The sequence below is a fragment of the Bos taurus genome, chromosome 2, assembly GCF_002263795.3.
Source record: "Bos taurus isolate L1 Dominette 01449 registration number 42190680 breed Hereford chromosome 2, ARS-UCD2.0, whole genome shotgun sequence".
NCBI lineage: Eukaryota > Metazoa > Chordata > Mammalia > Artiodactyla > Bovidae > Bos > Bos taurus.
This window is the reverse complement of record NC_037329.1, coordinates 98,213,841-98,240,972: the sequence shown is the minus strand read 5'-3', so window position 1 is coordinate 98,240,972 and position 27,132 is coordinate 98,213,841. Positions and strand designations below refer to the sequence as shown.

The 27,132-nt window shown below is 39.8% G+C and overlaps 1 protein-coding gene across 3 annotated transcripts in view; it reads left to right on the top strand.

Moving 5' to 3' along the window:
• Positions 1–3,346: 3,346 nt before the first annotated feature.
• The window catches only part of LANCL1 (LanC like glutathione S-transferase 1), a 49,418-nt gene continuing 25,632 nt past the window's right edge, over positions 3,347–27,132 (top strand). The window contains exons 1-4 of one of the 3 annotated variants that reach the window (XM_010802267.4): positions 3,347–3,386; positions 3,699–3,795; positions 7,171–7,288; positions 25,075–25,282. In XM_010802267.4, coding sequence (XP_010800569.1) covers positions 3,715–3,795; positions 7,171–7,288; positions 25,075–25,282 — 407 coding nt within the window. In that variant the 5' untranslated portion in view covers positions 3,347–3,386; positions 3,699–3,714. 3 annotated transcript variants of the gene reach the window in all.

Here is a 27,132-nt window from a genome sequence, read left to right as displayed (position 1 = left end):
AGGGAATATAAACTTGTCCATTAGTTCTGGAGAGCAATCTAACAGTACTGGGAAAATTAAGTATGAAGACATCCTATGATCTAGAAATCCATTTACGGTACATATCTCAGAAAAAAATCACAACCAGATCCTTTTAAGCACAAGTGCTTGGATATTCCTGGCTGTATTATTTGCGATACGGAAGTTAGAATCAATGCTTATCCTTGAGGGAAAGGATAAGTAAGATGAGTTGGAGACATGTCATAAAAAACCTGTATGCAGGTCAGGAAGCAACAGTTAGAACTGGGCATGGAACAACAGACTGGTTTCAAATAGGGAAAGGAGTATGTCAAGGCTGTATATTGTCACCCTGCTTGTTTAACTTATATGCAGAGCACATCATGAGAAACGCTGGGCTGGAAGAAACACAAGCTGGAATCAAGATTCCCAGGAGAAATATCAATAACCTCAGATATGCAGATGACACCACCCTTATGGCAGAAAGTGAAGAGGAACTAAAAAGCCTCTTGATGAAAGTGAAAGAGGAGAGTGAAAAAGTTGGCTTTAAAGCTCAACATTCAGAAAACAAAGATCATGGCATCCGGTCTCATCACTTCATGGCAAATAGATGGGGAAACAGTGGAAACAGTGGTTGACTTTATTTTGGGGGGCTCCAAAATCACTGCAGATGGCGATTGCAGTCATGAAATTAATAGATGCTTACTCCTTGGAAGGAAAGTTATGACCAACCTAGACAGCATATTCAGAAGCAGAGACATTACTTTGCCAACAAAGGTCCATCTAGTCAAGGCTATGGTTTTTCCACTGGTCACGTATGGATGTGCGAGTTGGACTGTGAAGAAAGCTGAGCGCCGAAGAATTGATGCTTTTGAACTGTGGTGTTGGAGAAGACTCTTGAGAGTCCCTTGGACTGCAAGGAGATCCAACCAGTCCATTCTGAAGGAGATCAGTCCTGGGTATTCTTTGAAAGGACTGATGCTAAAGCTGAAACTCCAATACTTTGGCCACTTCATGCGAAGAGTTGAGTCATTGGTAAAGACTCTGATGCTGGGAGGGATTGGGGGCAGGAGGAGAAGGGGACGACAGAGGATGAGATGGCTGGATGGCCTCACCGACTCAATGGACGTGAGTCTGAGTGAACTCCAGGAGTTGGTGATGGACAGGGAGGCCTGGCGTGCTGCAGTTCATGGGGTCGCAAAGAGTCGGACAGGACTAAATGACTGAACTGAACTGATACAGGTATCTAAAACAACCAAGTATACATAGAGCAACATGAATAGATATAAAACACAAGTTGTTATTTATAGCACTACCCCACTTATTAAAAATGCATACGTACACAACCCCTGACATATTTTCCAAATATTATCTAAAGTAAATATAATGTTGTGATTGCCTCCTGAAGGAGAAAAATGAGTGAGAAAAGGGAATTAAGGGAAAAATTGAAATAGAATATCATCTTTCATGAGTTTCAGTGGTTTACAACCAGGGTCAATTTTGTACTTCTCTTTCCCCAGGGATACTTGGCATTTGGCAAAGTCTGAAAACATTGTTAGTATCACTACTCAGTGACAAGGTACTACTGTCGTCTAATGGGCAGGGGACAGGGATGCTGCTAAGTACACTACAGTGAACAGGATAGCTTCCACAACAAAGAGTCATCCCTTCCAAAATGTCAATAATGTGAGCATGAGGGCCCCTACACTGTCTCACATTATCTACTCCTTTCTTTGGTTGAGAGGCTACCTTTCAAGCTGACTAAAATGTTTCTTTCTTCTTTCCCACCTTCCTCTTCTACTTTCTCTCCCTGCATCCTCCTTCCACTCTTCTTTCATTTCTGCTCAAGCACAATCTACTGTTCTTTGATGCCTTCCTTCTTCTCAGCAGCTAAGTTGTGTCTGACTCTTTTGCAACCCCATGCACTGGGGCTCACGAGGCTCCTCTGTCCATGGGATTTCCCAGGCAAGAATACTGGTGGGTTGCCATTTCCTTCTCCAGGGGACTCTTCCCGACCCAGAGATAGATTCCTAGTCTCCTGCATTGGCAGGTGGATTCTTTACCGCTGAGCTACCTGGGAAGCCCGACTCCTCTAGTAGTCATGAGTATACATAAATATCACTCTGATTTTAATCTCTCAAAGACTGTGAATAGGATAAACTGGTAGTGAGCCTTAAATAATTAAAGAAAAACAACTGAAAATGGCTCTCATTCCATTTCTTTCCTCTTACAAGTTGCTCCTCCACATACTCATCTATTATAATAAGAGGAGTTCCAATTTAAGATTCACTGAGGGCTTCTACTAAATTTTCATGAATTTGATGAAGGAGCTAACAAGTATCCTAGTAGGGCAGTGGTTCAAAAGAACAAACTGAGCCAGAGCAAGGGCAGAAGGAGACTTTGGGATGACAGCCACAGAGGAACAAGCTTAGGCCAAGGTGGGGGTGGGCTGGGGATTGAGCTTCCACAAGAGGTTTGGGGCTAGGGACCTTCACTGAAACATAAGGAAGGAAAGAGAAGAGAAAATGACTATTTTTGATCATTGAACTGAAATTCAAAATTCTCTGAGCAACAGAATGGACCTAATGTGTACCAGGTGTGATTTAAATGAAAGCAAAATTTTTCAAATACTAGAGACTGTTAAACATTGAAATTGAATGTTATGAATTGAATGTTATGTCTTGCTCTATCGGACACTGTTATCTTTTTAAAGCGCTTGGATATACAGTATTATGGTCTAATTTAAACTAAAGGAGCAGATTAAAGTTCTTAAGAGTTGTGATTTGTGCTTTCATGTTATTTTCCTTGAAGTTTCAGCAGCTGCCATGTGATCCCTGGCCATTGGCCACTCACATTGACTGAGTGCCTTTGAGGTTAAATTATCATAAATTATCTCCAAAGATCTTTGTCACTAAGAGTGATGATGGTGTTTTATTACATTTTTTGTTTGTTTAAGAAAAAAAAAAAAGCTTGGCAAATCTCTGGAGAGACATAATCCTCCTCAATTTTATTCAGTCCTTCAGTCCTAGCAGTAGGACTATGAATGTGTTCAGAACTCAATTTTCTTCTCTAAATTAAAAAAAAAAAAAAAAGAATTCTTACGAATCATCTGGACTTGAATTAGCTTACTTGATTTTTTTTTAATTTAAAGGAGAATAAGGGTAGGAAACATTGCCCACAGTTGCACATTACTCTAAGATATGTTCCCTCTCCAGCTCTCCGGGAATTAAATCACCTGCCCCACCCTTTAGAAACAACACTTCTGTCTCTTTAACACACTGAAAATGAGACAGGGGCGGGCCTCCGGATTGGCGAAGGCTCTGATTGGTCCAGCTGGCAGGAAGTGGGCAGTGAAAGCGTTGCTTCAGTTTTTGTCCGGAGGCGGCGGGGTGAGTGGCCAGAGGCCGTACAGGGCTTTGGGACCTTGCACGAGCAGTTGCTTGAAATCCCAAGAGTGCGAACGTGGGGTGCAAAACGGAGCCCCTTCGTCGCGGTGGGTTGGGAGCCCTGGCAGCCCTTTTGCGGAGGTGCCACACCCTGACGGCTGGGCCGCCGGGGGCCAGGGGTCCACTCGAACCGCCAGGACCGCGCAGTGGCCGAGGGACTGGAAGGAAGGTGTTCCCCGGGCGCTGGCCTCCGCCTTCGCAACGCGGCCTTGACCCGTATCTCAACGTAGATTCTCTTTTTCCCCTGTTCTGCAGGCTCGTTTCTGGCATCATGGCGCAAAGGGCCTTCCCGAATCCTTATGCTGATTATAACAAATCCCTGGCCGAAGGCTACTTTGATTCTGCTGGGAGGGTGAGTTTGGGAAATATCTGCCTCCATCCCTACCTCCAAACCCCAGTGTTTGGAAAGAAGTTCGATTTTGCCTGAAAGAAAGGGATGACCATCCCTTTTTTAAAAATACATAATTTCAGTATAAACATATAAAATACTTTAAATATATAAAGTACTTATGAAAATAGTTTGAGCTCTAACATGTTGAACTTATATAAGAAGTTGTTGATAATATTTGTAATAGAAATTGATCATTGAAATAACTTCAGTCATTGATATTTAAATTATAAAAATTGGCAGCTCTGCAATTTACTGTGTGATCTTGCCTTTTTTTTTTTTATCATTTTGGTTTGTTTTTTAAGAGAGGTGAGAAATCCTGCTGGCTTTTCACATGCGCAGTGTTACTGTTTTATGATTGAACTGGAGTACTGGCAGGATGAGGACGAGAGTAAACCAGAATGCAATGAAGACATCTTTAAACTGCAGCTGCTAAGAGAGGTTTGGGACAGAGGCCTGAAATCTTTGTCCCATTTCCACTCAACCCCACAACTGGAAAATAAATAAATAAATGAATACATGAAAGTGGTCAGCTAAACTGATGGGCACCTCACAAGTCACTGTAAGGTTACAAAGAGAACCTGGGTTTGAGATTCCAGAGGCCTGTGTTTTCTCATGCCTGTGAACATAATTGTTAAGAGAATATACACCTACTCGAGAAATCTTAAGTGTTAAGTGGGAAGAGTGATCTCTTTAAATGTGCACACATTTTCAGATTTTACCAGCTAATTTCTTCTAGGCTCATCAGCCATACAAAAAGCATTTTGCTTGTGATTGAAGGGCCTTAGAGATTCCATATCTGCCAAGTGAACTTTCAGTAATTCTGTTGATTCTTTCCTTAAAAAACTTAGCATTGTAGTTTAACTTGAATAGTGCAAGTAGGAGGAATGAAAGAGATGGCAGAGAGTTGTAAGATAGAGGGCTGCCTAAGTGTATATGGAGCTGGAATCAATATTCTTTTAAGACCAGAATTAACTGCTGAAACAAAGCTTCTAATCATTACCTTGAAGCCAGATGGCTTCCGTTTGGCTTTTTGGACCTGTGTTCTGACTAGCTCTGCAGATCTTGAAGCTGAACCATTTGTCTTGTCTTGTCTTGTCTTTTTGGAGGAAGATCTGAAGCTTCATGTTTCTTGGCAAAGAGAACAGTTGAATATAGATCCTAATGACAGAACCCTTCAATGGAACGTAGCTCGCTGTTTAGGATGTTTATAAAGTAAATGCTAATTACAAATTTAAGTCTGTATCTAAGGGAGAAAAAAAACAATACTCATAAATTTGAACTCTGGCCCCAAAATAATAGTGTAATTTATTGCCTGTCACATGGTTTTTGGACAATCCTCCTCCCACTTCTAAAATTGTTTAATGTTGAACACTAAGGAACAGACCCTGGAGATCTGTCCTCCTTAACTTGTTAATGCGAATATTTCAATAAGAAACTGCTCTGTTTTCTGGCATCTATTGAAAATGGGCTTTTAGAAACTCTTCATATTATTGCTAGATTTGAATAATTTTTTGGTCTGCCACAAGCAATCAATATTCTTAGGCAGGTCGCTTTTATTAAATGCAATTATGTGCCAAATAGAAGGTAATGTCCCTTCTTGAGGCTGAGGCATTCTCATTATTCTTTGTCGCTTACAGTAAGGTCAGGCGAGATGATAAATTATCCATGATCTACGAACAGAATATGACATGTTCTTATGTAGATGCACTCTTCTATCTAGTCAAGATTTATAGGCCTTTTATATTAATACTGAAGTATATTTTATCTTACTAAATGTATTTTTAAGGCTTGTTGAAATCTTAACGTCTTGGCAGACATTGTTAAATGATGGGAGTGTATCCGTCGAACAATGTGGTTTCTTCTTCAGAGTGTGAAATAAGGGATCATAGTGATGCTTTATAGTAAATAACCCAGATATGGTTGATCATCTGATTTGCCTTATTAGATGATTTGCCTTAAGTTATCAGTAAAATTTAATGTCTTTTATTACCAGTAATAATTCTGATACTGCCTTTCCTACATTTTTTTCCTACTGCCTTCCTACATTTTTTAAAAATGCCCTTTTTAAAAAAAATGAGGTTATGATGCCTGCAGGTCATTGTTACATATGTTTTTACCGTCCTTATGTGATGAAATGTTTGTACCTTTGTAATGTTCCCCAACATTATTTCACTATTTTACTACTTGCTGAAATCCAAATCTGAGAATCAGAGCAGATTACTACAAATAGAGGTATATATTAAACTGACCTTTTAAGACACTTCATGATTCAATGTATCCAGAACTTTCTAAATGTTTTCCAGTTACTAGAACAAATAACATAACTTTTTGGTAACCCTCACCATTTGCCCTTCACCTATGGTCCTTTATATGGATATCACCAACTCCACATCCCAGTCTTAGTGTGTTTTCAGTCTATAGCCAAAATATTTTTATAGACCATTGGATTGCTTAAAATGGTAAAAATGTCAGCATTTGAATCCCTGAAGGCAAAGGGTATGAGACCCACGGTCTCATTTGGTCCTCAGTGCACCTTTGACATTGGTAGTCAGGTGTTATTATCCTGACTTTACAAGGCAGCTGAAGCATAAAGAAGTTACAGGTTGAGCACGGGCACTCAGCTAATAGCAGACAAGGATGTGGCCTGGCTCATTCACTGAGCGATATTTGTGAGGCCCGTAGCCTGCCAGGCACTGTGCTGGGCATGGGTTTTTGTGTCTTGATCCAATGTTCTTTCCACTCTGCTGAAGGCTCCTAATATCTGTGAATTTATTTAGCTTTTTTTATGCTACTTCTACAGTTTTTTTTTAAATGTTTATACATTTTTTTCTAAATGGATTTTTTTATAAATAATTATCATCATTTTTTAAACAACAGAAGCAATTAGTATTTCTTTAGGGAATTAACATTGCATCTGAATACTGAAAATCCAGTTGCTTGAAAACAGCAAATATCTTCTGTTTTATGCTTAGTTTAATAAAATCGTTTTTATTATAAAAAGAAATATTGATTTAGATAATAGATGATTCCTAGTAAATGGAAATTACTGTGATCCTGTTTATCACTGGCAGTCTAATATTTGATTAAAATTTTTATGTAAAACATTTAAGTTACATCAAAAATATTTCCTCACTTGAGTAAGAAAATACAGTAGTACTTTTACATTTTGTTAATTCATCCTTGTTGTTTAAAAATAAAGTAATTGTCCCATTCTCTCAGGCAAAAAAACTGCAGCTTGAAAGGAAATGAAGCACCCTCCTATTTCTAACAGCCTATAGTCTAGGACACCAAGTGGCATATATTGTTTGATACTTGTTTTCCCTTTACTATCTACAGCTGACTCCTGAGTTTTCACAACGCTTGAACAATAAGATTCGAGAGCTTCTTCAGCAAATGGAGAGAGGCCTGAAGTCAGCAGACCCTCGGGATAGCACTGTTTACACTGGCTGGGCAGGTATGAAGTGCTGACTGGGCGCTGGCACAAGCATAGGAGAGGAGAGCTGCCTGGCTGAATGGTACACCCTTAAGTGCTTCCTGCATCTGCATAGGCGTAATTGCTTCTGGCGAGAATGCTATGCTCTCAGCCTAACCTGGTATCTTCTGGATCTTTAACGGTGTCCAGAATTTAGAGCAGAGTAAGCATATTTGTAGAATTCATGCCTGACACAAATTTGGATGGCTTTCGTACTTGGGTGAAAAATTGATGTTCAGTGTTACATAGTTAATTCAGAAACAGAATTTCAGTTAGAAGAGTTGGGAAGATTCCCAAAATGCAGTGCATGAAACAGGAGAATTTACCCATGGAAACTAAAACATGTCCAAAATTGTCGTTTTTTTTTTTAAGTTACCATGGAATAGGTGTCCATACAGGAACTCAGGATAGAGTATAGATTCCATGAACTAATCCTCCAATATAGTCATTGCTCATTGATGTACATTCACTGTTTTGCTGGTCATTGAGAGGTTGAGAAAGTTTGGGAGGAAACTGTACATAGATGTCAAAAAAGTGAGAAAGAGGGAAACCAAAGAAGGAAAGTTGAACTGCAGCTAGCTTACAAATGCTGAGAGCAGGAAGACAGCTTTCTAATCTTAAAGGAAACACAGCTTGGAGACTTAGTGTTTCCCAGTTATTCTGAAAAGCAGATAAGGAGGAATAGGTTTTTAGCTTAAGGAGTTTGGATTTGATTTTAAGGCAATGGTGCTTATCATAAAAATGCAGGTTCTTAGGCCTCACGGCAAGATTCTGCTTCAGTAGTCTTGAGCAGGACCCAGGAATCTGCAGTTTACAAGCCTCCATGGTCCTGATGCAGATGGTGATGGTCTTTCTCAGAGCATACTTTGAGAGCTTTTCTAGGAGAGGAATTTACTGTTAATAATAGCAGTCTCTTAGTAATCCTCTGTTATGGCAAGTGATTCTGTTCCTTCTCCTGAGTATGGGAAGGCAGAGAAAATCAGTAAAATTTTAATATCTCGGGGACATTTAAAGTCAGTATTTTATAAAATAAAAGGAGTGGTCTAGATAGTGTTATTATTAGTTGCTCAGTTATGTCTGACTCTTTGAGACCCCATAGACTATGGCCTGCCAGGCTCCTCTGTCCATAGGATTTTCCAGGCAAGAATACTGGAGGGATTGCCATTCCCTTCTCCAGAGGATCTTCCCAAACCAGAGGTCGAACCTGGGTCTCCTGCATTGCAGGCAAATTCTTTACTATCTGAGCTACATTTTGGACCCTCCCTTTTATAGTATAGTGTTATAATTTTTGTGGATTTAGGAGCTTAACACAAATGTTAAGATGAGAATAAAATGAAAGTATTTTGTTTCAAGAGAGACATTATAGCAACAGCTGCCATTTATCGAGTAGCTATACTGTGTTCCAGGAGTATAGTCATTGGTAAATGAATCTTATTGATTAGTATTACTCTTCTTTATTTAAAATTATGAAGATTTGAACAGAACAGGACAACTGAGACAGATGGTTGGATTTCATTCCATAACTGATCGTTAAAAGAATGACATAAATCTGTAACTCACCTCCTTCAGGTGAGCTTATATTATTATATATCATAAGGTACCTTGCTTTAGGAGCAAAAGAAGTGGTGATTGATTTCAAGTTTGAATTGATCGTTTGACAACATAAGGAAAATCTTCACTATTGGCAGAGCTGGTTGAGAATCAAAGGAAATTAAAATTTCCTTGAAAATAGAAAAAAGAAAAAGTTACTCCAAAGTAGAATGCAGGTTTGTTTAAAATTTTTCTGGCAATATGGAGTTTTTGGCATCATTTTCTTTGAATTGCCTGTGTCTTTCAACTCTCTTATCCTTCAGTATCTGATATTCATTGCTGTCTCCTGAAAGCAGGGGTAAATCGGCATAGTAAGCAGGTAAGGATTGCTTCAGTCGCTGGTTATTTTATGATACAGCATAGGGTTTTCTAGATAAATTTGATAATGGCTTTCAAGGCAAGGTTCCTAATGCCTCCTGATAAAGCACTGTTTTAAAGCCATTGTTCCCACATAGAATGCATTGTCTCCTCCAGTGTTTTCCTAAGTAAAATGTTTTCCTATGCAAATGTTCCATCTGAATAACATAAAATTTGTTGGGAGAGAAACTAAAGCTGATTCAACCACAGAATATCATATCATATTATATCTTATCAAGTATCATCTATTCATAGTTGCAATTTTATTAGCAAAAATACATTCATGACCATCTTAACACAATAAAAACACTTTGTGTTCTGTCTCAAAGCAGTGTTTACATAATAATGGGTGGCTTTGTATGCTACTTTTGTGCCTCATTATCTTTCAAAAAGTAACTCTTTTGAGGAAAAGAGGATTATGTATTTTTAACCTTGTTCACCAAATTTAGGGTCATATTTCTATAAACATTATTATTTGCTCTTGTTAATTTTTCCAAAATAACATTCCTTTGGGAAACACTAATTATAGAAATTTTTTAAAACTTTATTTCCTTCTTCAGCATTCACATCTATTAAATATTTATTATCACATACAGTGAAACTCTTTTCATATAATATGTAGTTTATTTGAGAAACTATGATTGTTACAATTAGAACCTTAAATTTCTATCTTATTTTGTTAAGTTTCATTCCCCAGTAGAAATACGGTCTGCTTTCTGTGCTGATTTGGATAGGATTGTTTTTGGAATAGGATTGGGTTCAGTTTCATATACCCAAAATAATCAAAATTACAGTGGCTCAAGCATCATAACATTTTTTTTCCTCTGATGTAAAAGAAGAGTCATCGCTTTGCTGAGAAAGGTCTGTGTAGTCAAAGCTATGGCTTTTCCAGTAGTCAAGTGCAGATGTGAGAGTTGCATCATAAAGAAAGCTGAGTGCCAAAGAATTGATGCTTTTGAGCTGTAGTGCTGGAGAAGACTCTTGAGAGTCCCTTGGACAGCAAGTAGATCAAACCAATCAATCCTAAAGGAAATCAACCCTGAATATTCATTGAAAGGACTGATGCTGAAGCTCTAATACTTCGGCCACCTGATGCGAAGAGCCAGCTCATTGGAAAAGACCCTGATTCTGGGAAAGATGGAGGGCAAGAGGAGAAGAGGGAAGTAAAGGTTGAGATGGTTAGATAGCATCACCAACTCAATGGACATGAGTTTGAGCAAACTCAGGAAAATAGTGAAGGACAGGGAAGCCTGGCATGCTACAGTCTATGGTGTAGCAAAGAGTCAGACATGACTTAGCAACTGAACAAAACAAAAAAGATGTAAAAGAAAGCCAGAGGGAGGTGGTCCAGAGCTATGGTGCTGGCCTCAGGATGTCAGAAGGAACCCAGGCTCATTTCTTTCTCTCCATCATCCCTCAGCCAATCCTCTGGCATGGCCCTTTTTTGGATTTCAGAGAGTCAGACACCACTTAGCGACTCAGCAATAGCTACAACATCCCTCAGCACTAGCTTCTCTCCTTTGACCAAATAGCAACTGAATATCCAGCCATTATATCGGCTTTTCAAGGCTGCAGGGAGGAAAAAGGCAAAGAAAAAATGCATTTCTTTCCTTTAAAATAAGACTTCCAGGAAGTCCTACTCAGCATTTCAATTCTACGTTCTTTCCATTGGGTAGAACTTAGTCACATGGTCATACCCTTAACAAGGAAGGATGGTGAATGTAGTTTAAGCTGGGGTCTGTTACTGAAGGAAAGAGGAGCGTGGATTTGGGGTAAGACCTAGCACTCTCTCCTATAAGTTCTGTACAACATGAAAAAGGATCCTTTTTTGTTCCTATGTTTGCACAAGGCATGTAGACAGTAAGCCACAATTTTTCTATCTGCAAAAGGCTCTCTAACCTGGCTGTCTAATTTGGGAGAATTTTTATAAGGATAAATTTATCATTAACATGAGTTTGAGTAAGCTCCGAGGGTTGACAATGGACGGGGAAGCCTGGCATGCTGCAGTCCATGGAGTCACGAAGAGTCCGACTGTTTCTCAGACTGAACTTCTGAACTGAACTGATAAATGTTTGAAATATACTAAGCAATATTTTGCCTACTCTGTATTTCTAGGGAGATTAATATTTGGATTTTGATTGAAAATTTCTTACAAATTTCTTACTCACTTACTCACAAATTAAGTTCCTTAATTTCTGTAAGTAATAGTCTTTTCATAAAGCCTGCAATAGAAAGGAAGTATTCTAGCAATGCCAAATCATAAATTATTTTTCTAGAGCCAAGTGTAGCTTAAGCTTAGAAATGGGGCTCCAGCAGGCTCTAAACACTGTGAAACATTAGTGGTTTCTCAGCCTGAGTAAATAGCTCTCTGCCTCTCCTTTCCACTTCCTCTCAAAGTCTCACTGGCTTGTCACAGGGTTATGAAGTCCTTAATTTGTTTGTAACATTTATCAATCCACAGTACACCCTGTAGTCATGTATCTGTGTTTCTGGTTCTTGACTCCAAAGAAAACCACAGGGCTAGGCTGCCCAACTTCACGGTACTTGATTCATGCTGTGCCTAGATTTGTCTCAGTTGTTCAGCTTGATCTTGAAAGAGTTTCACTGAAGAGAAAAAGCACCCATATGTTTTTAATGTTACATATGAACTTAAAACTGAAAAACGGGATTCGCATCATTTTTTAATTTTCCAACAAAAATTGAGACTAATAGTGATCGATTACTTTTCTGCTAGAGTACCTCTGTGTGTTGTATGTGCTTTAGAAAACACGATACTGCTTTACTGGTAAGGGGGAAAATACAAGTTTAAATTGACACTCAAAAGAAGCAGATCATTGCTTTAGAAAGTACTTAACATACACTTTACAAACTCTTTTACAGCTAAAATTACCTTGGCTTTTATTTTTAAATAAAAGCAGAGGATATAATATGGTGATGCGAGTGATTAACATAAACTTTTAATAGGATTCAGATATCATCTCTGAAGCTTTTATTTATCCCTGTGGGTTGTCATAGTGCAGTTTTACAAGCTGTATTCTTTGGCGTTTATCTTTTTTTATACACCGCAGAGAGATAATATGCTTTGATCCTTAAGTAGAAAAGAAAGAATAATTTTAAAATCCCATAACTATCTCTTATTGGCAAATGAAGCAATTTTTACCACAAATCCCTCTGGTCTCTTTTTTGTTTATTCAGGAATGAAGTGTTATGAATAATCAATTTTTTCAGTCAGTAATTGAGAGTTAACACATTATTACTATACATTAATGTTCAAAAAACAATTCAATACTTTAATAATAAAATACATTGATTGAATGAATTTTGGCTTCTAAAGGAATGAGGATCATCAGTATGTAATTTCATGATTATTTGACTGTGGAAAGATAAGAGGAAAAATTAAAATTTGATTCTTGTTAATAAAATGCTAATAGGATTTACATTTGAATGACAGGAGCTGGTGTGTGTGTGCACGTATGCCAGTCACTGATGTTATATGCCAGTCTCCACACTAGTGCTTTGCATTAAATAACGCGTCTACATCTCAAAACAACTCCATGGCATGCATACTATTCATACCCTGATTTTGCAGATGAGAAAACTGAATCAAAGGGAGGCTGAGTACCTTGTTCAAGGTTACACAGCTAGTTAGTGACAAAGATAGAGCCCTGCTCTTTAGTCCCTGAGAGTGTGTGTGTGTGTGTATGTGTGTGTGTGTGTGTGGTGGTGGGAGGCAGGGCGAAGGTTGGAGTTTACTCTCCACTCCTACATTTGGGTTTACTCCATACATTTGATAGGTAAAAAAGTGAAGAAGACCAACACGTAAGCTAGGAAATGAAGTAATGTGAACCATACCAACTTTTTAGAAATGTCTAATGACTAGTCAGTTATAAGTGTTTTAGAAAAAATCAGAATAAGCCCTGCAAAAACATGACAGGAATTTGGAAAGATTGAGGGAATCATGGCTTGTTAGAAAGGCAAGAATAACTACTATTAAAATGTCTATAGGAAAAAGTTATTTGAGACTGGACATAGAGTAAAAACCCTAGAAAGATTTATGGGCATTTGCAGCTAGAAAAGTGTAATCTTCGGCTTTGTTCCTTAGAGCGTTCTTCCCCTTTCTAATCCTAAATTAATATATTCAGAGCATGGCTTCAGGATAGAAAATTAACTGGGCCAAAACAGAAGCTTTTCCTTATAATTGCTTGTATTTGAAAAGGCTTGTTGAGGATCCTCTTGTGTAAAACATTACCCATAGTCTGAAAGCAATCAGTAGCTCTTGGAACTGTTAATAAGCGATATTTGAAATGAACAGCCTCAGTTCTTTTCACTGAAATCCTCCTCTGTAAAATCGAATACACTGAAGTATACTGCATCATGATATTGATGTATGACAAACACCAGCAGTAAGCACTGAGTTGTTCATTTTTAGCTTTATTCCTTACCCAATAGAGTTTTAAGAGTTCTTTGCTATACACTCCCAGCTTGGGAGGCAAGGGAAGCCATTTAGATCTTTAGGTGCCCTGTCAAGAACCTTTCAATGTGCCCATGCACACAGCAGATAGTGTAGAAAAATAGCAGGCATGGAAACCCCTTAAGATCAAATCTGAAGTCCAGCTATTAAGTGATGGTAGGTGATGCCCCTGCCAGGGACTGAACCCATGCCCCCTGCAGTGGAATCATGGGATCCTAACCACTGGACCGCCAGGAAATTCCTATACTAGTAAATATACTTAATCACAAATTGTGATTGTTTTCAAAGGTTATTTTTCAGAGATAACTCCAGATCAAAGACCCAGCAAGGGTTAATCTATTTCTGTCCAGTAGCTTGTTTTTTGAACTATCCTGAAGCACTAACAGAAGACAAGGTATCAATAACTTTTAAGTAAATTATGGGTAAATGAGTTAACTTAAAAAAAATTCATCTAATAACTTGCTCGCATTTTTAAAATGAATAGGGACTTCCTTGACAGTGGGCTTCCCATGTGTCTCAGTAGGGAAGAATCTGCCTGCCACTGCAAGAGGTGCAGGAGACACGGGTTCAGTCCCTGGGTCAGGAAGAAGGAAATGGCAACCCACTCCAGTATTCTTGCCTGGGAAATCCCATGGACAGGGGAACCTGGTGGGCTACAGTCTAGGGTCCCAAAGAGTCATACAGGACTGAGCAAGTACGCACATGGGTGATGTCCAGGAATCTATGGGGACTCACCAGAGGACATGACTCCCCCTGCCATCTGGGTTTTGCTCCAAGTAGATTTGTTCTAGGAGGGAGAAGATTGTAAAGTGCTTTATAAAGTGGAAAACATGAAGCACTGCTGAGGTACTGTTATTACAAAGGATTAAGTGAGCAGATAAAGTTCTCTCACGTTAGAAATTAGCGTTTAGTAGGAAAGATTGCTTCCCTTGCAGATAACAAAGTAAGAAAAGTAAGCCCAGGGGACAGCTGATCTCTAGTGTCTTAAGAGGGAATGAGGAGAAGTGCTAGCCCTCATTTAGTTTCATTTTTTCCCACTCTCAACTATGATAATTCCCAAGGAAAATAATGATCGACTCACACTTAAAAAATACACACAGGACTCTAGCAGCTTTAGTTCTAAAAGACATGACCCAATCTTCTGTACCAACTCGCAAAGTTAATGAGGCTAAGATTGGCATATATTTCCTCTTTTCAAGTGTTAGATAACATTTTAAATAAGAGGATGTGCAGCATAATCCCTAAAGTAATATTAACTCACGCTCTAAATGCAAGTTATTAAAGTGTTTCAAGATGCTGTTCCTCTGAGCTGCCAAATGTATAGCCTCTGAGCTACAGTTTTAGCATGTGGGTCTTAGTTTCTGCTGATGCCAGATATTTGAAAGGAATTGCTCTGGCCAGGTGTCTTTTCTTTGCAATTTGATATTCTTCTAACTAGCTCTTCATCAGAGCCAGCATTTCAGTGTCTAATTTGAGCCTTGACCAAGTGTCCTTCGCCATCATGAGAGGCATCTGTGCCTCCCACCCAGCACTGTGAGGACAAATGGAAGGAATCAGTGGCGTGGATCTCCACTGGGTCTGTGAGGGCCCTTCACAATGATCACTAGATAGATGAATGCACCATGAATGTTGCCTGCTTTCTTTTTGCCTACAATTTATAAGGTGCTGATGTCATTGTGCTGTCAGTGATCTTATTAATAAATGGCTGACACACAGGCTTGAAACAGCTGTAGGGTTTAGATATCACCAGTGTGCTTGGGTGAAGCACAGAGCAGGATGTAAGTGTTTGTAGGTAGGTCAGAAGAACTGACAGCAGGTAAAGAAAGAAGACATATATCTAAGCATTTGATTTTTACCCACAATACCAGGTGGCATGTCTTGTCAATTTCATTCCATTAACTTTAGCAGTTAACACAATGCCAGGTCCATAGTTGGTGCTTAATAAATATTTGTTGAATGAATGAATGGATGAATGAAAGGGAAATAACCTCTTTTACTACTCTAGCTACCATCTGTGTAAACTAAAAACAATAACAGAACTAGGCAGAATGGGGAAAGTGTGAGAATCCAACTCATTTCATGTCTCAAGGATGTGAAGAGTTAATCACATCCCATTCCCTTCAACCTCTGATGCAGTTGAGAAGTGAACTCAGCAATGAGACAGGGCTCATACATAATACTCACTCTATACGTGTCAGAGTTGGATACAGAGCATATCGCTTAGACCTGGCCATGAGGCGGGCTTCCTCCTTCTCGCCCCCAGTTTACACTTACCTGCTCTCGTGTGCATGCGTGCTCAGTTGTGTCCAGGTCTTGCGACCCAGTGGACTATAGCCCACCTAGCTCCTCTGACCAAGGGGTTCTCCAGGCAAGAATACTGGAGTGTGTTGCCATTTCCTGCTCCAGAGGATCTTCCTGACCCAGGGATCAAAACCCAAGTCACCTGCATCTCCTGCATTGTCAGGTGGATTCTTTACCACCATGCCAGCTGAGAACTCCCTAGACTTAAAGAGCCTCTGGACAGCCAAAGAGTGGATGACAACATGAAAACAGGATTGAGGAGAAGAGAGATGGCCTGATGCGGGGAAGATTTTCAGAACATGTGCAGGGAACACTTTGCTAACCCTCCTCAGAGGAGCCAGTGAGAGAGGAGAGAGGCAGGAGATAGGAGGAGGAAGAAGAATATGGTTCCGTCTGTATTTATGTCCCTTTAGATCAGGCATCAGTGATGAGACAAAGCAACTCATTCAGCACTCAGAATCACAGACTATTGGGGGGTTGGGCATTTATTGAGTAGTTACTGGGTGCTGGAGACTATTGTACTTATCAGAATGATTTACAGTAACTATGGAGTAGCTGGGCTTCCCAGATAATGCTAGTGTTAAAGAACCTGCCTGCCAGTGCAGGAGATGTAAGAGACACAGGTTCAATCCCTGGGTCTGGAAGATCCCCTGGAGGAGGCATAGCAACCCACTCTAGTATTCTTGCATGGAGAATCCCATGGACAGAGGAGCCTAGCAGGCTATAGTCCATGGAGTCACAAAGAGTCGGACATGACTGAAGCGACTTAGCACGCACACACACATATATGGAGTAGCTACTGTTATTTAATACATAAAGATGCTCAGGCACAGAGAGGTTTAGTAAGTGGGGTAAGATCACACAGCTAGGAAGTAGCATAGATAGGCTTCGATCTCAAGCAGTGATTCATGAACCTGAATTAAGTTACTCTTAATAACTATTGTGTTAAAGGATTTATTACCTATTGCCTGGAAAATTCCATAGATGGAGGAGCCTGGTAGGCTACATACAGTCCATGGGGTTGCAAAGAGTCGGACACAACTGAGTGACTTCACTTTCTTTCTTTCTATAGTTCCTTTTGGAGAAGGAAACGGCAGCCCACTCCAGTGTTCTTACCTGGAGAATCCCATGGGCAGAGGGGCCTGGTGGGCTGCCGTCTATGGGGTTGCAAGGAGTCGGACACGACTGAGCAACTAACACACACACACACGGTAGTCTAAGGCCTACTGGGTGGCTCAAACGGTAAAGAATCTTCCTGCAATGTGGGAGACCCCATTCTATCCCTGGGTCAGGAAGACCCCCTGGAGAAGGGAATGGCAACCCACCCCAGTATTCTTGCCTGGAGAATCCCGTGGATAGAGGAGCCTAGCAGGCTGCAGTGCATGGGGTCACAAAGAGTCGGATACAACTGAGTGACTAACACTTTCACTTTTCATGGTAGTCTGAATAACAGAATAGGAGCACTTCCTAATTTGACAGTTAGGAAGCAGTACACTGCAAGGCACTAAGGGAAGGAAGGAGGAAAGTATAATATCCCCCTTTTTAAAAATTTTAATCCCTTTTCCTGTTTAGCTCTGGAAATAGATAATGGAGAAAAGAAGACACCTCTTCAGCTCATTTGCCTTTTTTAATTTACAATTCCACCTCTTCATTTGGGTCAATATTTTTAAATTAAGGATTTAAAGTCACAGCTAGTTTCCTCCTCAGATTACCTGTATTAAAAGTACTGGAGTATTTGGAAAGCCAGCACTATGCCCAGCTTTAATCTGAAGACAGGCTGGATGTACTAGTCAGTGCAGTGTTCACATCCAGGCTTTGTGGAGAATAACTTCAGGGACTGGGAACCCTGAACTAAAGACATTGTCATTTTGTTGAGGAAATGGAAACACACACACGCAAAACACACACAAGGTTAAGATAATTATTAAAAATACTGCATTAGAAAATACCAGCCTGCTTAGAAAGCAGGTGAACATACTATATGGGGTTATTTAGAGAAAACTTGCATTTCTCATATTTCTATTAATCTGAATGAAAAAAAATTGATGAGCTTTAAAAATTTCACCTAGGGAACAGTTTGTTTGAAACTTAGGGTAAAGCAACCCATCCCCCCTCCTTTAGGAAGTCCTTGTCTCTGTATCACTCGAAACTATTAAGACCCGTTCTTGGCCGTTGACAGAACATCTCCAGTGGTTGCAGCAGTATCCATAATCTGAACGTGATTTTTCCCACCAGAGCATACATGAAGAAGAGTCTTCAAAAGCACCTAACCTATGAGGAAATAACTTGCAGAACTGAAGTACCATGGCAGAGGTTTTTATATCAGTGTAGGCTGGTTGTAAAATAAATAAATAATGTTAGGGAATAATCTCAAATGCAGAATTACAGAGAAGTGCTTTGAGAGCTTCATACATCTGTGGAGATTTTTATCATCTCCATAGACATTTGAGATGCATCAAGGTCTTGATTGGTCAAGATGAATAGGACTAATGATCCCTCAGAAATTCAAAGGCTTCCTATTAATTACCTCTCAACAGCTGGCTATATTTATAGTGCTGCTGGGGATAAGTAGCTGAGTAAGGAAATTGCAGATTTAGAAGTGTCCCTAAACAATTCACCCTCCCTTGCCAGAGTTGTAGCTACAGAAGGAAACAGAATAGAAAAAAATCTGGTTCAGAGCATCTATACTGAAAGCCAGGATGGATTCTGTTACAACAAAGTTTTATTTGTTTTTTGTCTTTCAAGTAAATTAGTTTTCAACAGTTTAAAGCCAAGAGATTCCTGGGATGATCTGTGAGCAGTGCCAGATATCTGAACTTTTTATATAAAGAAGGACATCTGTCCCTAATGCAGTAATGTCCTTGAACCTTTCTGCAGTGATGAATCTCTTTCTTTGCTGTCCATTCAGCAGCCACTAGCCATGTGTTAATTACACTAGCCATATGTTAATTACATTTCCAAGTGTTGGAAATGTGGCCAGTGTGACTGGGAAACTGAATTTTAAATTTGTTAATTTTAACTACCTTAGGTTTCTGTAGATACTTATGGTTGCAGTCTGTCATAGTGAACACTGTAGTTTTGAGCAACCAGACAGATTCCACAAGTTATTAGATCAAAGTAATAGGTATCTGGGTTTCTACTGGCCTCTGAGATCACAGGAGATATGTAGGTTCTTTTTTTTATTTTCTGGAGGACATTTGTCCAACCTCTCTTCCCTAAACTCAGACCCATGCATCCTGCTGCCTACTTGATATCTCCACTGAGATGTCTAATGAGCATCTCAGAACTGACCTGTCCAAGATTCGGCTTCCTCTTTCTGCCACTTTCCTGCCACGCCCTGTGTCAGACACTTCCAGTGCTCATTCATATGTGGTTGTCCCTCTCCTTCTTGGTTTCCAGGAGGGTTAGACCTCTCAACTTCTTTCTGGTTAGGTGAGGCCACCTCTTGTGGTCCAGGGGCCACACGTGGAAGCAGCATGCAGTTGCTGGCATGATGCCCTGCAGTCCCCTTCATGTTATGTATGTCCCTAGTGAAGTCCTACATGTTCAGTCCCATCTTGCAGGACCTAGACTAACACATATAGCTAAATTTATCTTTGAAAAATACTGTTTTTGAATACTTCTTCTTCACATAAATTGACAATTGCTGCTAAGTCACTTCAGTCGTGTCTGACTCTGTTAGATTAGCATTAAATCTAAATTTCTGTGTCTAGTTTTTAACAATTTGAACCCCCAAGGAGTCCAGTCTTACTAGCCAGGTCATCCCCTAGTCTTCTTGTCCACGTGGATTTGCTTAGATGATTCCACGTGCTGGGAGCACTCTCTGCATTTGCTGTGTTTCAGGCTTCCCACAAATGAAGCTTCCCTTTCAGTCCACACTCTTCCCATACCTACTTCCTGATGATGATTTTTTATCTCTGTGGTAGAAGAGGGTACTGTGTCCACCTGTCTGTTCCTTCTCCACCAAGTCAGCATCCGAGGCTATGGATAACTACAGAATTAACATGCGATTTCTAAAACAATTACTGACTTACCATGCTTGCTTCTAAAGGACACTTTATTGATTCATTTTTACTGATATTACTTAAATGTGTCTGATTTTACATGTAAACTAGAGTTGGCAGCCCAATAACAACTTTCCTGTACTCTTTGGGAAATAAAGACACCATCCAGAGTAGGAATGGTCTCTTGTTCCTGAAGAAAAGTACTCATTACTTAACAGAATTAGAATATTATCCCCAATACTTCTTATAAAGTCACCTTTAATGACTTGAAGATTAATGGGAAAATAATGGATTCGATTTTGCTTTACTAATAATCTCAGTGTATAGTTTCATGTGGATTATTTTCTCTTTTAAAATAGGTCAGTATGTTTCCTAACCAGATAGTCAAATTAAGACCAAAAAGCATTAGTTTTCATAGTTTAGTGACAGTGGTTATCATGGAGTGGACCAACTAAAATAATAGAAGAATATTTTAACTTAAATTTTATATCAATGAAAACTTCATCCAGATTCATAAAAGGTGGGGCAGTCTTTCCTTTTTCTTAAAAACATAATTCTAAAGTCTAAAGCAATCTGGAGCATATTTTTACAATTAACTGCAAACAGATTTTAAATCTCATTTCAGTCTTTTCTGGTCCAGAATTTTCTTCTAGAAAATTCTACCTTTTCGGTGAAAGGGTAGAAAAAGGAAGGAAATCTTGATTATTCTACCATTTGCTTACCAAACAGTAGAGAAGGACATTTTATCTGCTGCTTAAATTTGAACCCAAGGATAGTCTTGATTATGTAACATATTCTGTGATTGATGAAAACATTAAAAAGTTTAAACTCCATATATCATCCTGCATTGAGCCTCATGACCAGTTCTGATGGGTGTTATTCTAGAAACCACTAAAAAACATTTTTTCTCATTACATTAAATGTCCGATAGGAATTGGAATTATATTTGGGGGTGAGTTTATGAATGGATATAGCTGTAGTCTTCCCTCCTAAGTGGCCCTCCCCTTGCACCATCGCCCATCCAGCCACTGAAGTTAGGCATCTGGGAGTCATCTTGATATTTCCCTCTCAGTCATTCCCCAACAGGTTCTGTTGACTTGTACCTTCCGGACAGGTATCTTTCCCATTCAGTCTTACTTCATCTCCACTACAGCCACTCTGCCTCTCACTTGTACTCCTCAGCGATCCTCCTAACTGCTCCTCCTGCATCCACTGTTCCATATATTCTTTTCCAAATCTTACAGTGCAATTGCAGTGAATTTTTTTTTGTATAAAATATTTATTTATTTTTAACTGAAGGATAATTGCTTTATAGTATTACATTGGTTTCTACCAAACATCAACATGCATCAGCCATAGGTTTACCCATGTCCCTCCCACTTGAACATCCTTCCCACCTCCCTCTGCAGTGAAATATAAAAAACGCAAATTTAGTTGTGCTCTTAAATGTTGCTTTTCAAATAAAACCCCAAATCCTTAACTGGTTTACAAGACCCTGTGTGGTCTACCTTCTGCCTACTTCCTGAGCTTTGAAGAGAGCTATGTTCTTTAGGATTAGGCTTGCTCGCGTAAAGGGAATACACCTAAAATAACAGTGGCTTTAACACAACAGAATTTCTGTCTTGTGTAAGATAGTCATGGTGTGGCACCTTCACAGCCCTCTGGGTTCTAAACTTCTTTGATCTTGATGTTTTACCATCCTCATCACAGAACTACCACTTCATGGTCTGAAATGGCTACTCTAGGTACACCATCACCTCTACATTCCAACCAGGAAAAAAGAAACAGCCGGTCTGCTCCCTTCAAGAACATTTTCTGAAGTTACCCCTATTATTTGCACTCTGTCTCATTGGTCAGAACTTACCCATGCACACGTTCTTACCCAGATTGTTCCTGGTAACCGTGTGCCTAGCTAAAATCCAAGGCATTATTGTTTACAGAAAAGGGAGATAAATTTCGGGGTTCCACTTAGCTGTCTCTATTGCAAGAGTTAAATCCTTATTTTCTGGAGTGAAATGTGAATCAGAAGTATTTGATGAAGAAAAATCAAGAGAAAGCACATAGCATATTATCGGAAATTTGGAGGCAGATACTACAGGAAATAACTAAAATTATTGAAAGTGGTTGCTTCTGGGAGGCAGGAATAGAAGTAGGGCAAGAGACTGCAAATGTATATTAAGCGTTGCAGTACTGTTTTACTTTTTCCATGAAGAACACATTTTGATTTAAGAATTCCATTTGAAAAGAGAGTTTAGAAGCCTGGATTGAGGCCAGGGTTGTGAGGAAATGTAAGTACTCGAGTTTACTCTGAGAGCATTGAGGTTATATCTTTTATTTCCCACCTTGTCAGTTATCAGTCAGCTTTCAGTATTATGCAAAGATGATGATGTATACATGACTGTTGTCAAAGGTTTACAAGATCATAATCAAGTTCAAGATGTTTGGTCACAGACAGTTCCCTCATTTTTTCTATTATTAGGCTCCCTGGGGTGTAAAATATTGATGGGACATTAAATGTCTTTGATTTAATGCATCTTGCCTTATTTTCCTGACCTAGACTGATTTATGCTTCCCTGGTAACGCAGATGGTAAAGAAATCTGCCTGCAATGTAGGAGACCTGGGTTCAATCCCTGGGTCAGGGAAGATCCCCTGAAGAAGGAAATAGCAGTCCACTCCAGTATTCTTTCCTGGAGAGTCCCCATGGACAGAGGAGCCTGGTGAGCTACAGTCCACGGGGTCTCAAAGAGTCTGACACGACTGATGACTACCACACACACACAGACTGATTTATAATAAGCTTGGCCAGGTAGATTTTTCTAATTGGCAGTAGCACTCCTTACTCGAAACCCTTTTCACCTTGAGTGTCTCATAGCAGGGAAGAAGGTAGTTAGTGTAAACGATAAACCTGCAGAAGATTGGTTAATCAAAATATGTGGACACAGAGACCCAGAATGAAAACACAGAAACAGAAGCTGAAGCTGTGGAAAGGTAATTTTCTGCTGATCAAAAAGAAATAAAAAAAATTTCCATCTAAGTGAAGTATCATGAGACTTGTAAATGATTACGTTTTTTCACGAGAAATGCATTAGATTTTAAAATTGAACATACCTTTAATGAGTTTTGTTTGTTAAATGTTCAGTCCAAAAGGAATTGTTGATGAGAGACAAAGGTCTGAAAAGGAAAACAATCATTGGGCTTGTATTTAATCACTTTTTATTTTCTCAGATCTCAGTCATGTCATTATCTGGCTTTGGTGCCTGCATAACTTAATTAAGGGAGTTCAGGCAGTGATGGGAACAGGAGGGCAAAATCAAAGAGTAACAGTTTAAACAGATTGTCTGCAGACGCCTGGTATGGATGGAGATGAAGCCTATTAAGAACCTAATTCTAGAAGAAGCTCTTGACGTTGATCATTTGTGAAAAGGAGAATTTTTGTTTTCTAACCCACATGCATGGTTTTGTACACTTACGTCTACAAACCTTAAGTATTGGTATGTCTGATCAGCAGCTTGTGGAATTACTAACACCAGGCCACTTTGAAAGAGCAGACAAGGTTATTAACTTTGGCAGGAAATGAAAATTTGGCCTTAATATACATGCGAAATTGAATTGTCTGTAGCACAAAGCTTTGGAGGTTACCCATGCAAAATGAGAAAACTATCTAAATTTAAAATTATCCTCAGTACAGTGAAAAGTAATTTTGCAGACTGCATTTTTACAGCCCCAAAATCCATGAAGAGATTGGCTCTATTAATTTAGATTTAAACAGAGGCTCTGTATCGTCTAAAAATGGTAAATGAGATGGAAAATGTACTTTAAGGGAAGAAATGAGTTTCTGGAAATGCTGCAGGCAGGCAGGCTCTCTACCCCACCTCTCTGAGTCTGCCCTGAAACCAGTCGGCTTCCGAGAAAAGGCTCTATCTACTGTGACAGGCATTTGGAATGAGGACATGCACACAAGGCCTCAGTTACATATAACAGCCTTCAAGAGCAGGATAAGAAGCAAATCAAAGCCCAAAGCAAAAGTTATTGGCAGCTTTTCTAGTATAGTTCCTAAAGTGTCTGGGTCTTCAACAGGGTTAAAAAAAAAATTGAGAAACTGAATTTATTTTCTTAGATCTCAAATAACTTAATAGTTTTCATATAATCCCTGCCTGGAACGGTACTGGGTTGGAGGATTTGGTTATTACTCTACCTACCTTCTCATGCAAAAAATGATCTTCTATACAAAGAAAAATTGAGTTTTTCATTCCCCAGTCTTTGAATTTTTTCAGCTCATAAGAACAAACGTTTCTTGTTTATTATTAAGGAAATTATTATTTGTAAAATAGATAGGTGATGATTTATTATACCAAAAATTGGTGACGTATAATTTTGCTATCAAAAACAATACATCAGGGGCTTCCCTGGTGACTCAGTGTTAAAGAATCCACCTGCCATTGCAGGAGACGCAGGTTTCAACCCTGATCTGGGAAGATCCCACGTGCCATGGGGCAACTAAGCCCATGCACCACAACTCTTGAGCCTGCGCTCCATAGCCCCGGAGCCACAGCTACTGAGCCCATGTGCCGCAACTACTGGAACTCAAGTGCCCTGAAGTCCATGCTCCACAGCACAAGAGCCACCACCGTGAGAAGCCAGAGCACTGCAACCAGAGAGCAGCCCCCGCTCAACGCGACTACAGAAAAGCCCCTGCGGCAGTGAAGACCCACGACGGCCAAAAATAAATAAATAGAATAGGAGGACTCTCAGAAAACGAACACAATAGCTGGAGTGTAACCAGGATTCATAGTAAACTTGGGTTTAGAGTTCCTATTTTAATTTTGAATTGATGAGGAAACAGAAAAAGTGAGTATTTTCCTACTGTTCTTAGAGCTGCTGAGTAATAAAGTTGAGTCTAGAACTAAGGTCATCTGAATTTCCAGATAATATATATTTGCTGTTAGCTTATCAAAAATCAACACTGCTGAGTAGACGGTACCCCAGAATAATACAGTCAGCTGCTCTTTCCTTATCTGTACATGATCTTCTTTTTGCTTTTCAGGTATTGCTGTGCTTTACTTACACCTCTACGACGTGTTCGGGGACCCTAACTACCTACAGATGGCACATGGCTACGTAAAGCAAAGTCTGAACTCTTTGAGCAAGCATTCCATAACCTTCCTCTGCGGGGACGGGGGCCCCCTGGCAGTGGCTGCTGTGGTGCATCACAAGATGAACAATGAGAAGCAGGCGGAAGAGTGCATCACCCGGTAATCAGGTTTCTTTTTGAGAACTACTGTCTAGACATTTTGCCGTAACTCTGTGTGTGTGAGCAGAAAAACATTTTATTGAATGTACTTTTCTCTCAGCAGTAAATCTTAACTGCTGTCATTTGATCAATTCCCACATTATTCCTGAATTGTAGTTAAGAAACAATCTTTGTAATAAGCCAAATGTAACGACACCGACATGTTCCAGATCAAACATCAGTTCCTTAACATAAATGAGATCAAAAGCCTAGTCATGTGATTACTAGTCCAGGGTCCTATCCAGGATCAGTAATTGGAAGAAATGTGGTGCATGTGCTGTAGTGGGCTGGGAGAGGCCTCCCAACGGATCACAGCCAAAATGGCTCTTCTTACAGAAATAACAACTTGCAAATCCAGTTTCATTTTAGTATAAATCAGGGCAGCCCGGAGAAGCTTGTGAATAATGAAAAATTATGAAACTTTTATACCAACAAACTACAGTTTTTGCTTTAGTAAAGTTTATTGAACACTTTCAGAATTCTACTAAGAAGTCTGTCTGCCGTGCAACTCTGCATGCCATACCGTTAAAGTGAAAGTCGCTCAGTCATGTGTGACTCTTTGAGACCCCATGGACTGTAGTCCATGGAATTCTCCAGGCCAGAGTACTGGAGTGGGTAGCCTCTCCCTTCTCCAGGGGATCTTCCCAACCCAGGGATCGAACCCAGGTCTCTCACATTGCAGGCGGATTCTTTACCAGCTGAGCCACCAGGGAAGCCCAAGAATACTGGCGTGGGTAGCCTATCCCTTCTCCAGGGGTCTTCCCAACCCAGGAATCGAACCAGGATCTCCTGCGTTGCAGGCGGATTCTTTACCAGCTGAGCTACCAGGGAAGCCCAAGGCTCCCCCTAAATATTCTAACACAGAGAGAGTTGCAATTCCAGCAAAGGTTTTTGTTTTGTTTTGTTGTTTAACAGACCTGACTTTTCAGAGCAGTTTTCTGTTCACAGCAAAACTGAGAGGAAGGTACAGAAACTTCCCATACATCCTCTGCTCTGTACATGCATAGCACCACCGCACCCCCCACCATTATTGACATCCTCCGCAGAGCACACTAGCCACAGGTGATGAACCTGTGTTGACACACCATATCACCCAAAGTGTAGTTTACTCTTGGCTTTGTACGTTTTATGGGATTGGGTAAGTGTATAATGACATGTATACATCGTACAGTATCATACAGAGTAGTTTCACTGCCCTTGAAATCCTCTGTGCTGTGCCTATTAACCTCTCCTCCCTTCTTCCTATTGTTCTTTTTACCATCTCCATGGTTTTGCCTTTTCCAGAGTGTTAGAGTTGGAATCGTATAGTATATAGCGTTTTCAGATTGGCTCCTTTCATTAGTATGCATTTAGACTTCTCCATGTCTGTTCATGGCTTGATAGCTCTTATTTGTAGCACTGAATAATATTCCACTGTCTAAAGGTACCATAGTTTATGTATTCATTCACCTGTTGAAGAACACTTTGGTTTCTTTCAAGTTTTACCAGCTATAAACAAAGCTGTGAAAAACATCCATATTCAAGTTTTTGTGTGGACGTATATTTCCAGCTCTTTGCGGTGAAATACCAAGGATCATAATTGCTGGATTGTGCAGCAAAGGTCCATCTAGTCAAGGCTATGGTTCTTCCAGTGGTCATGTATGGATGTGAGAGTTGGACTGTGAAGAAGGCTGAGCACCGAAGAATTGATGGTTTTGAACTGTGGTGTTGGAGAAGACTCTTGAGAGTCCCTTGGACTGCAAGGAGATCCAACCAGCGCATTCTGAAGGAGATCAACCCTGGGATTTCTTTGGAAGGCATGATGCTAATGCT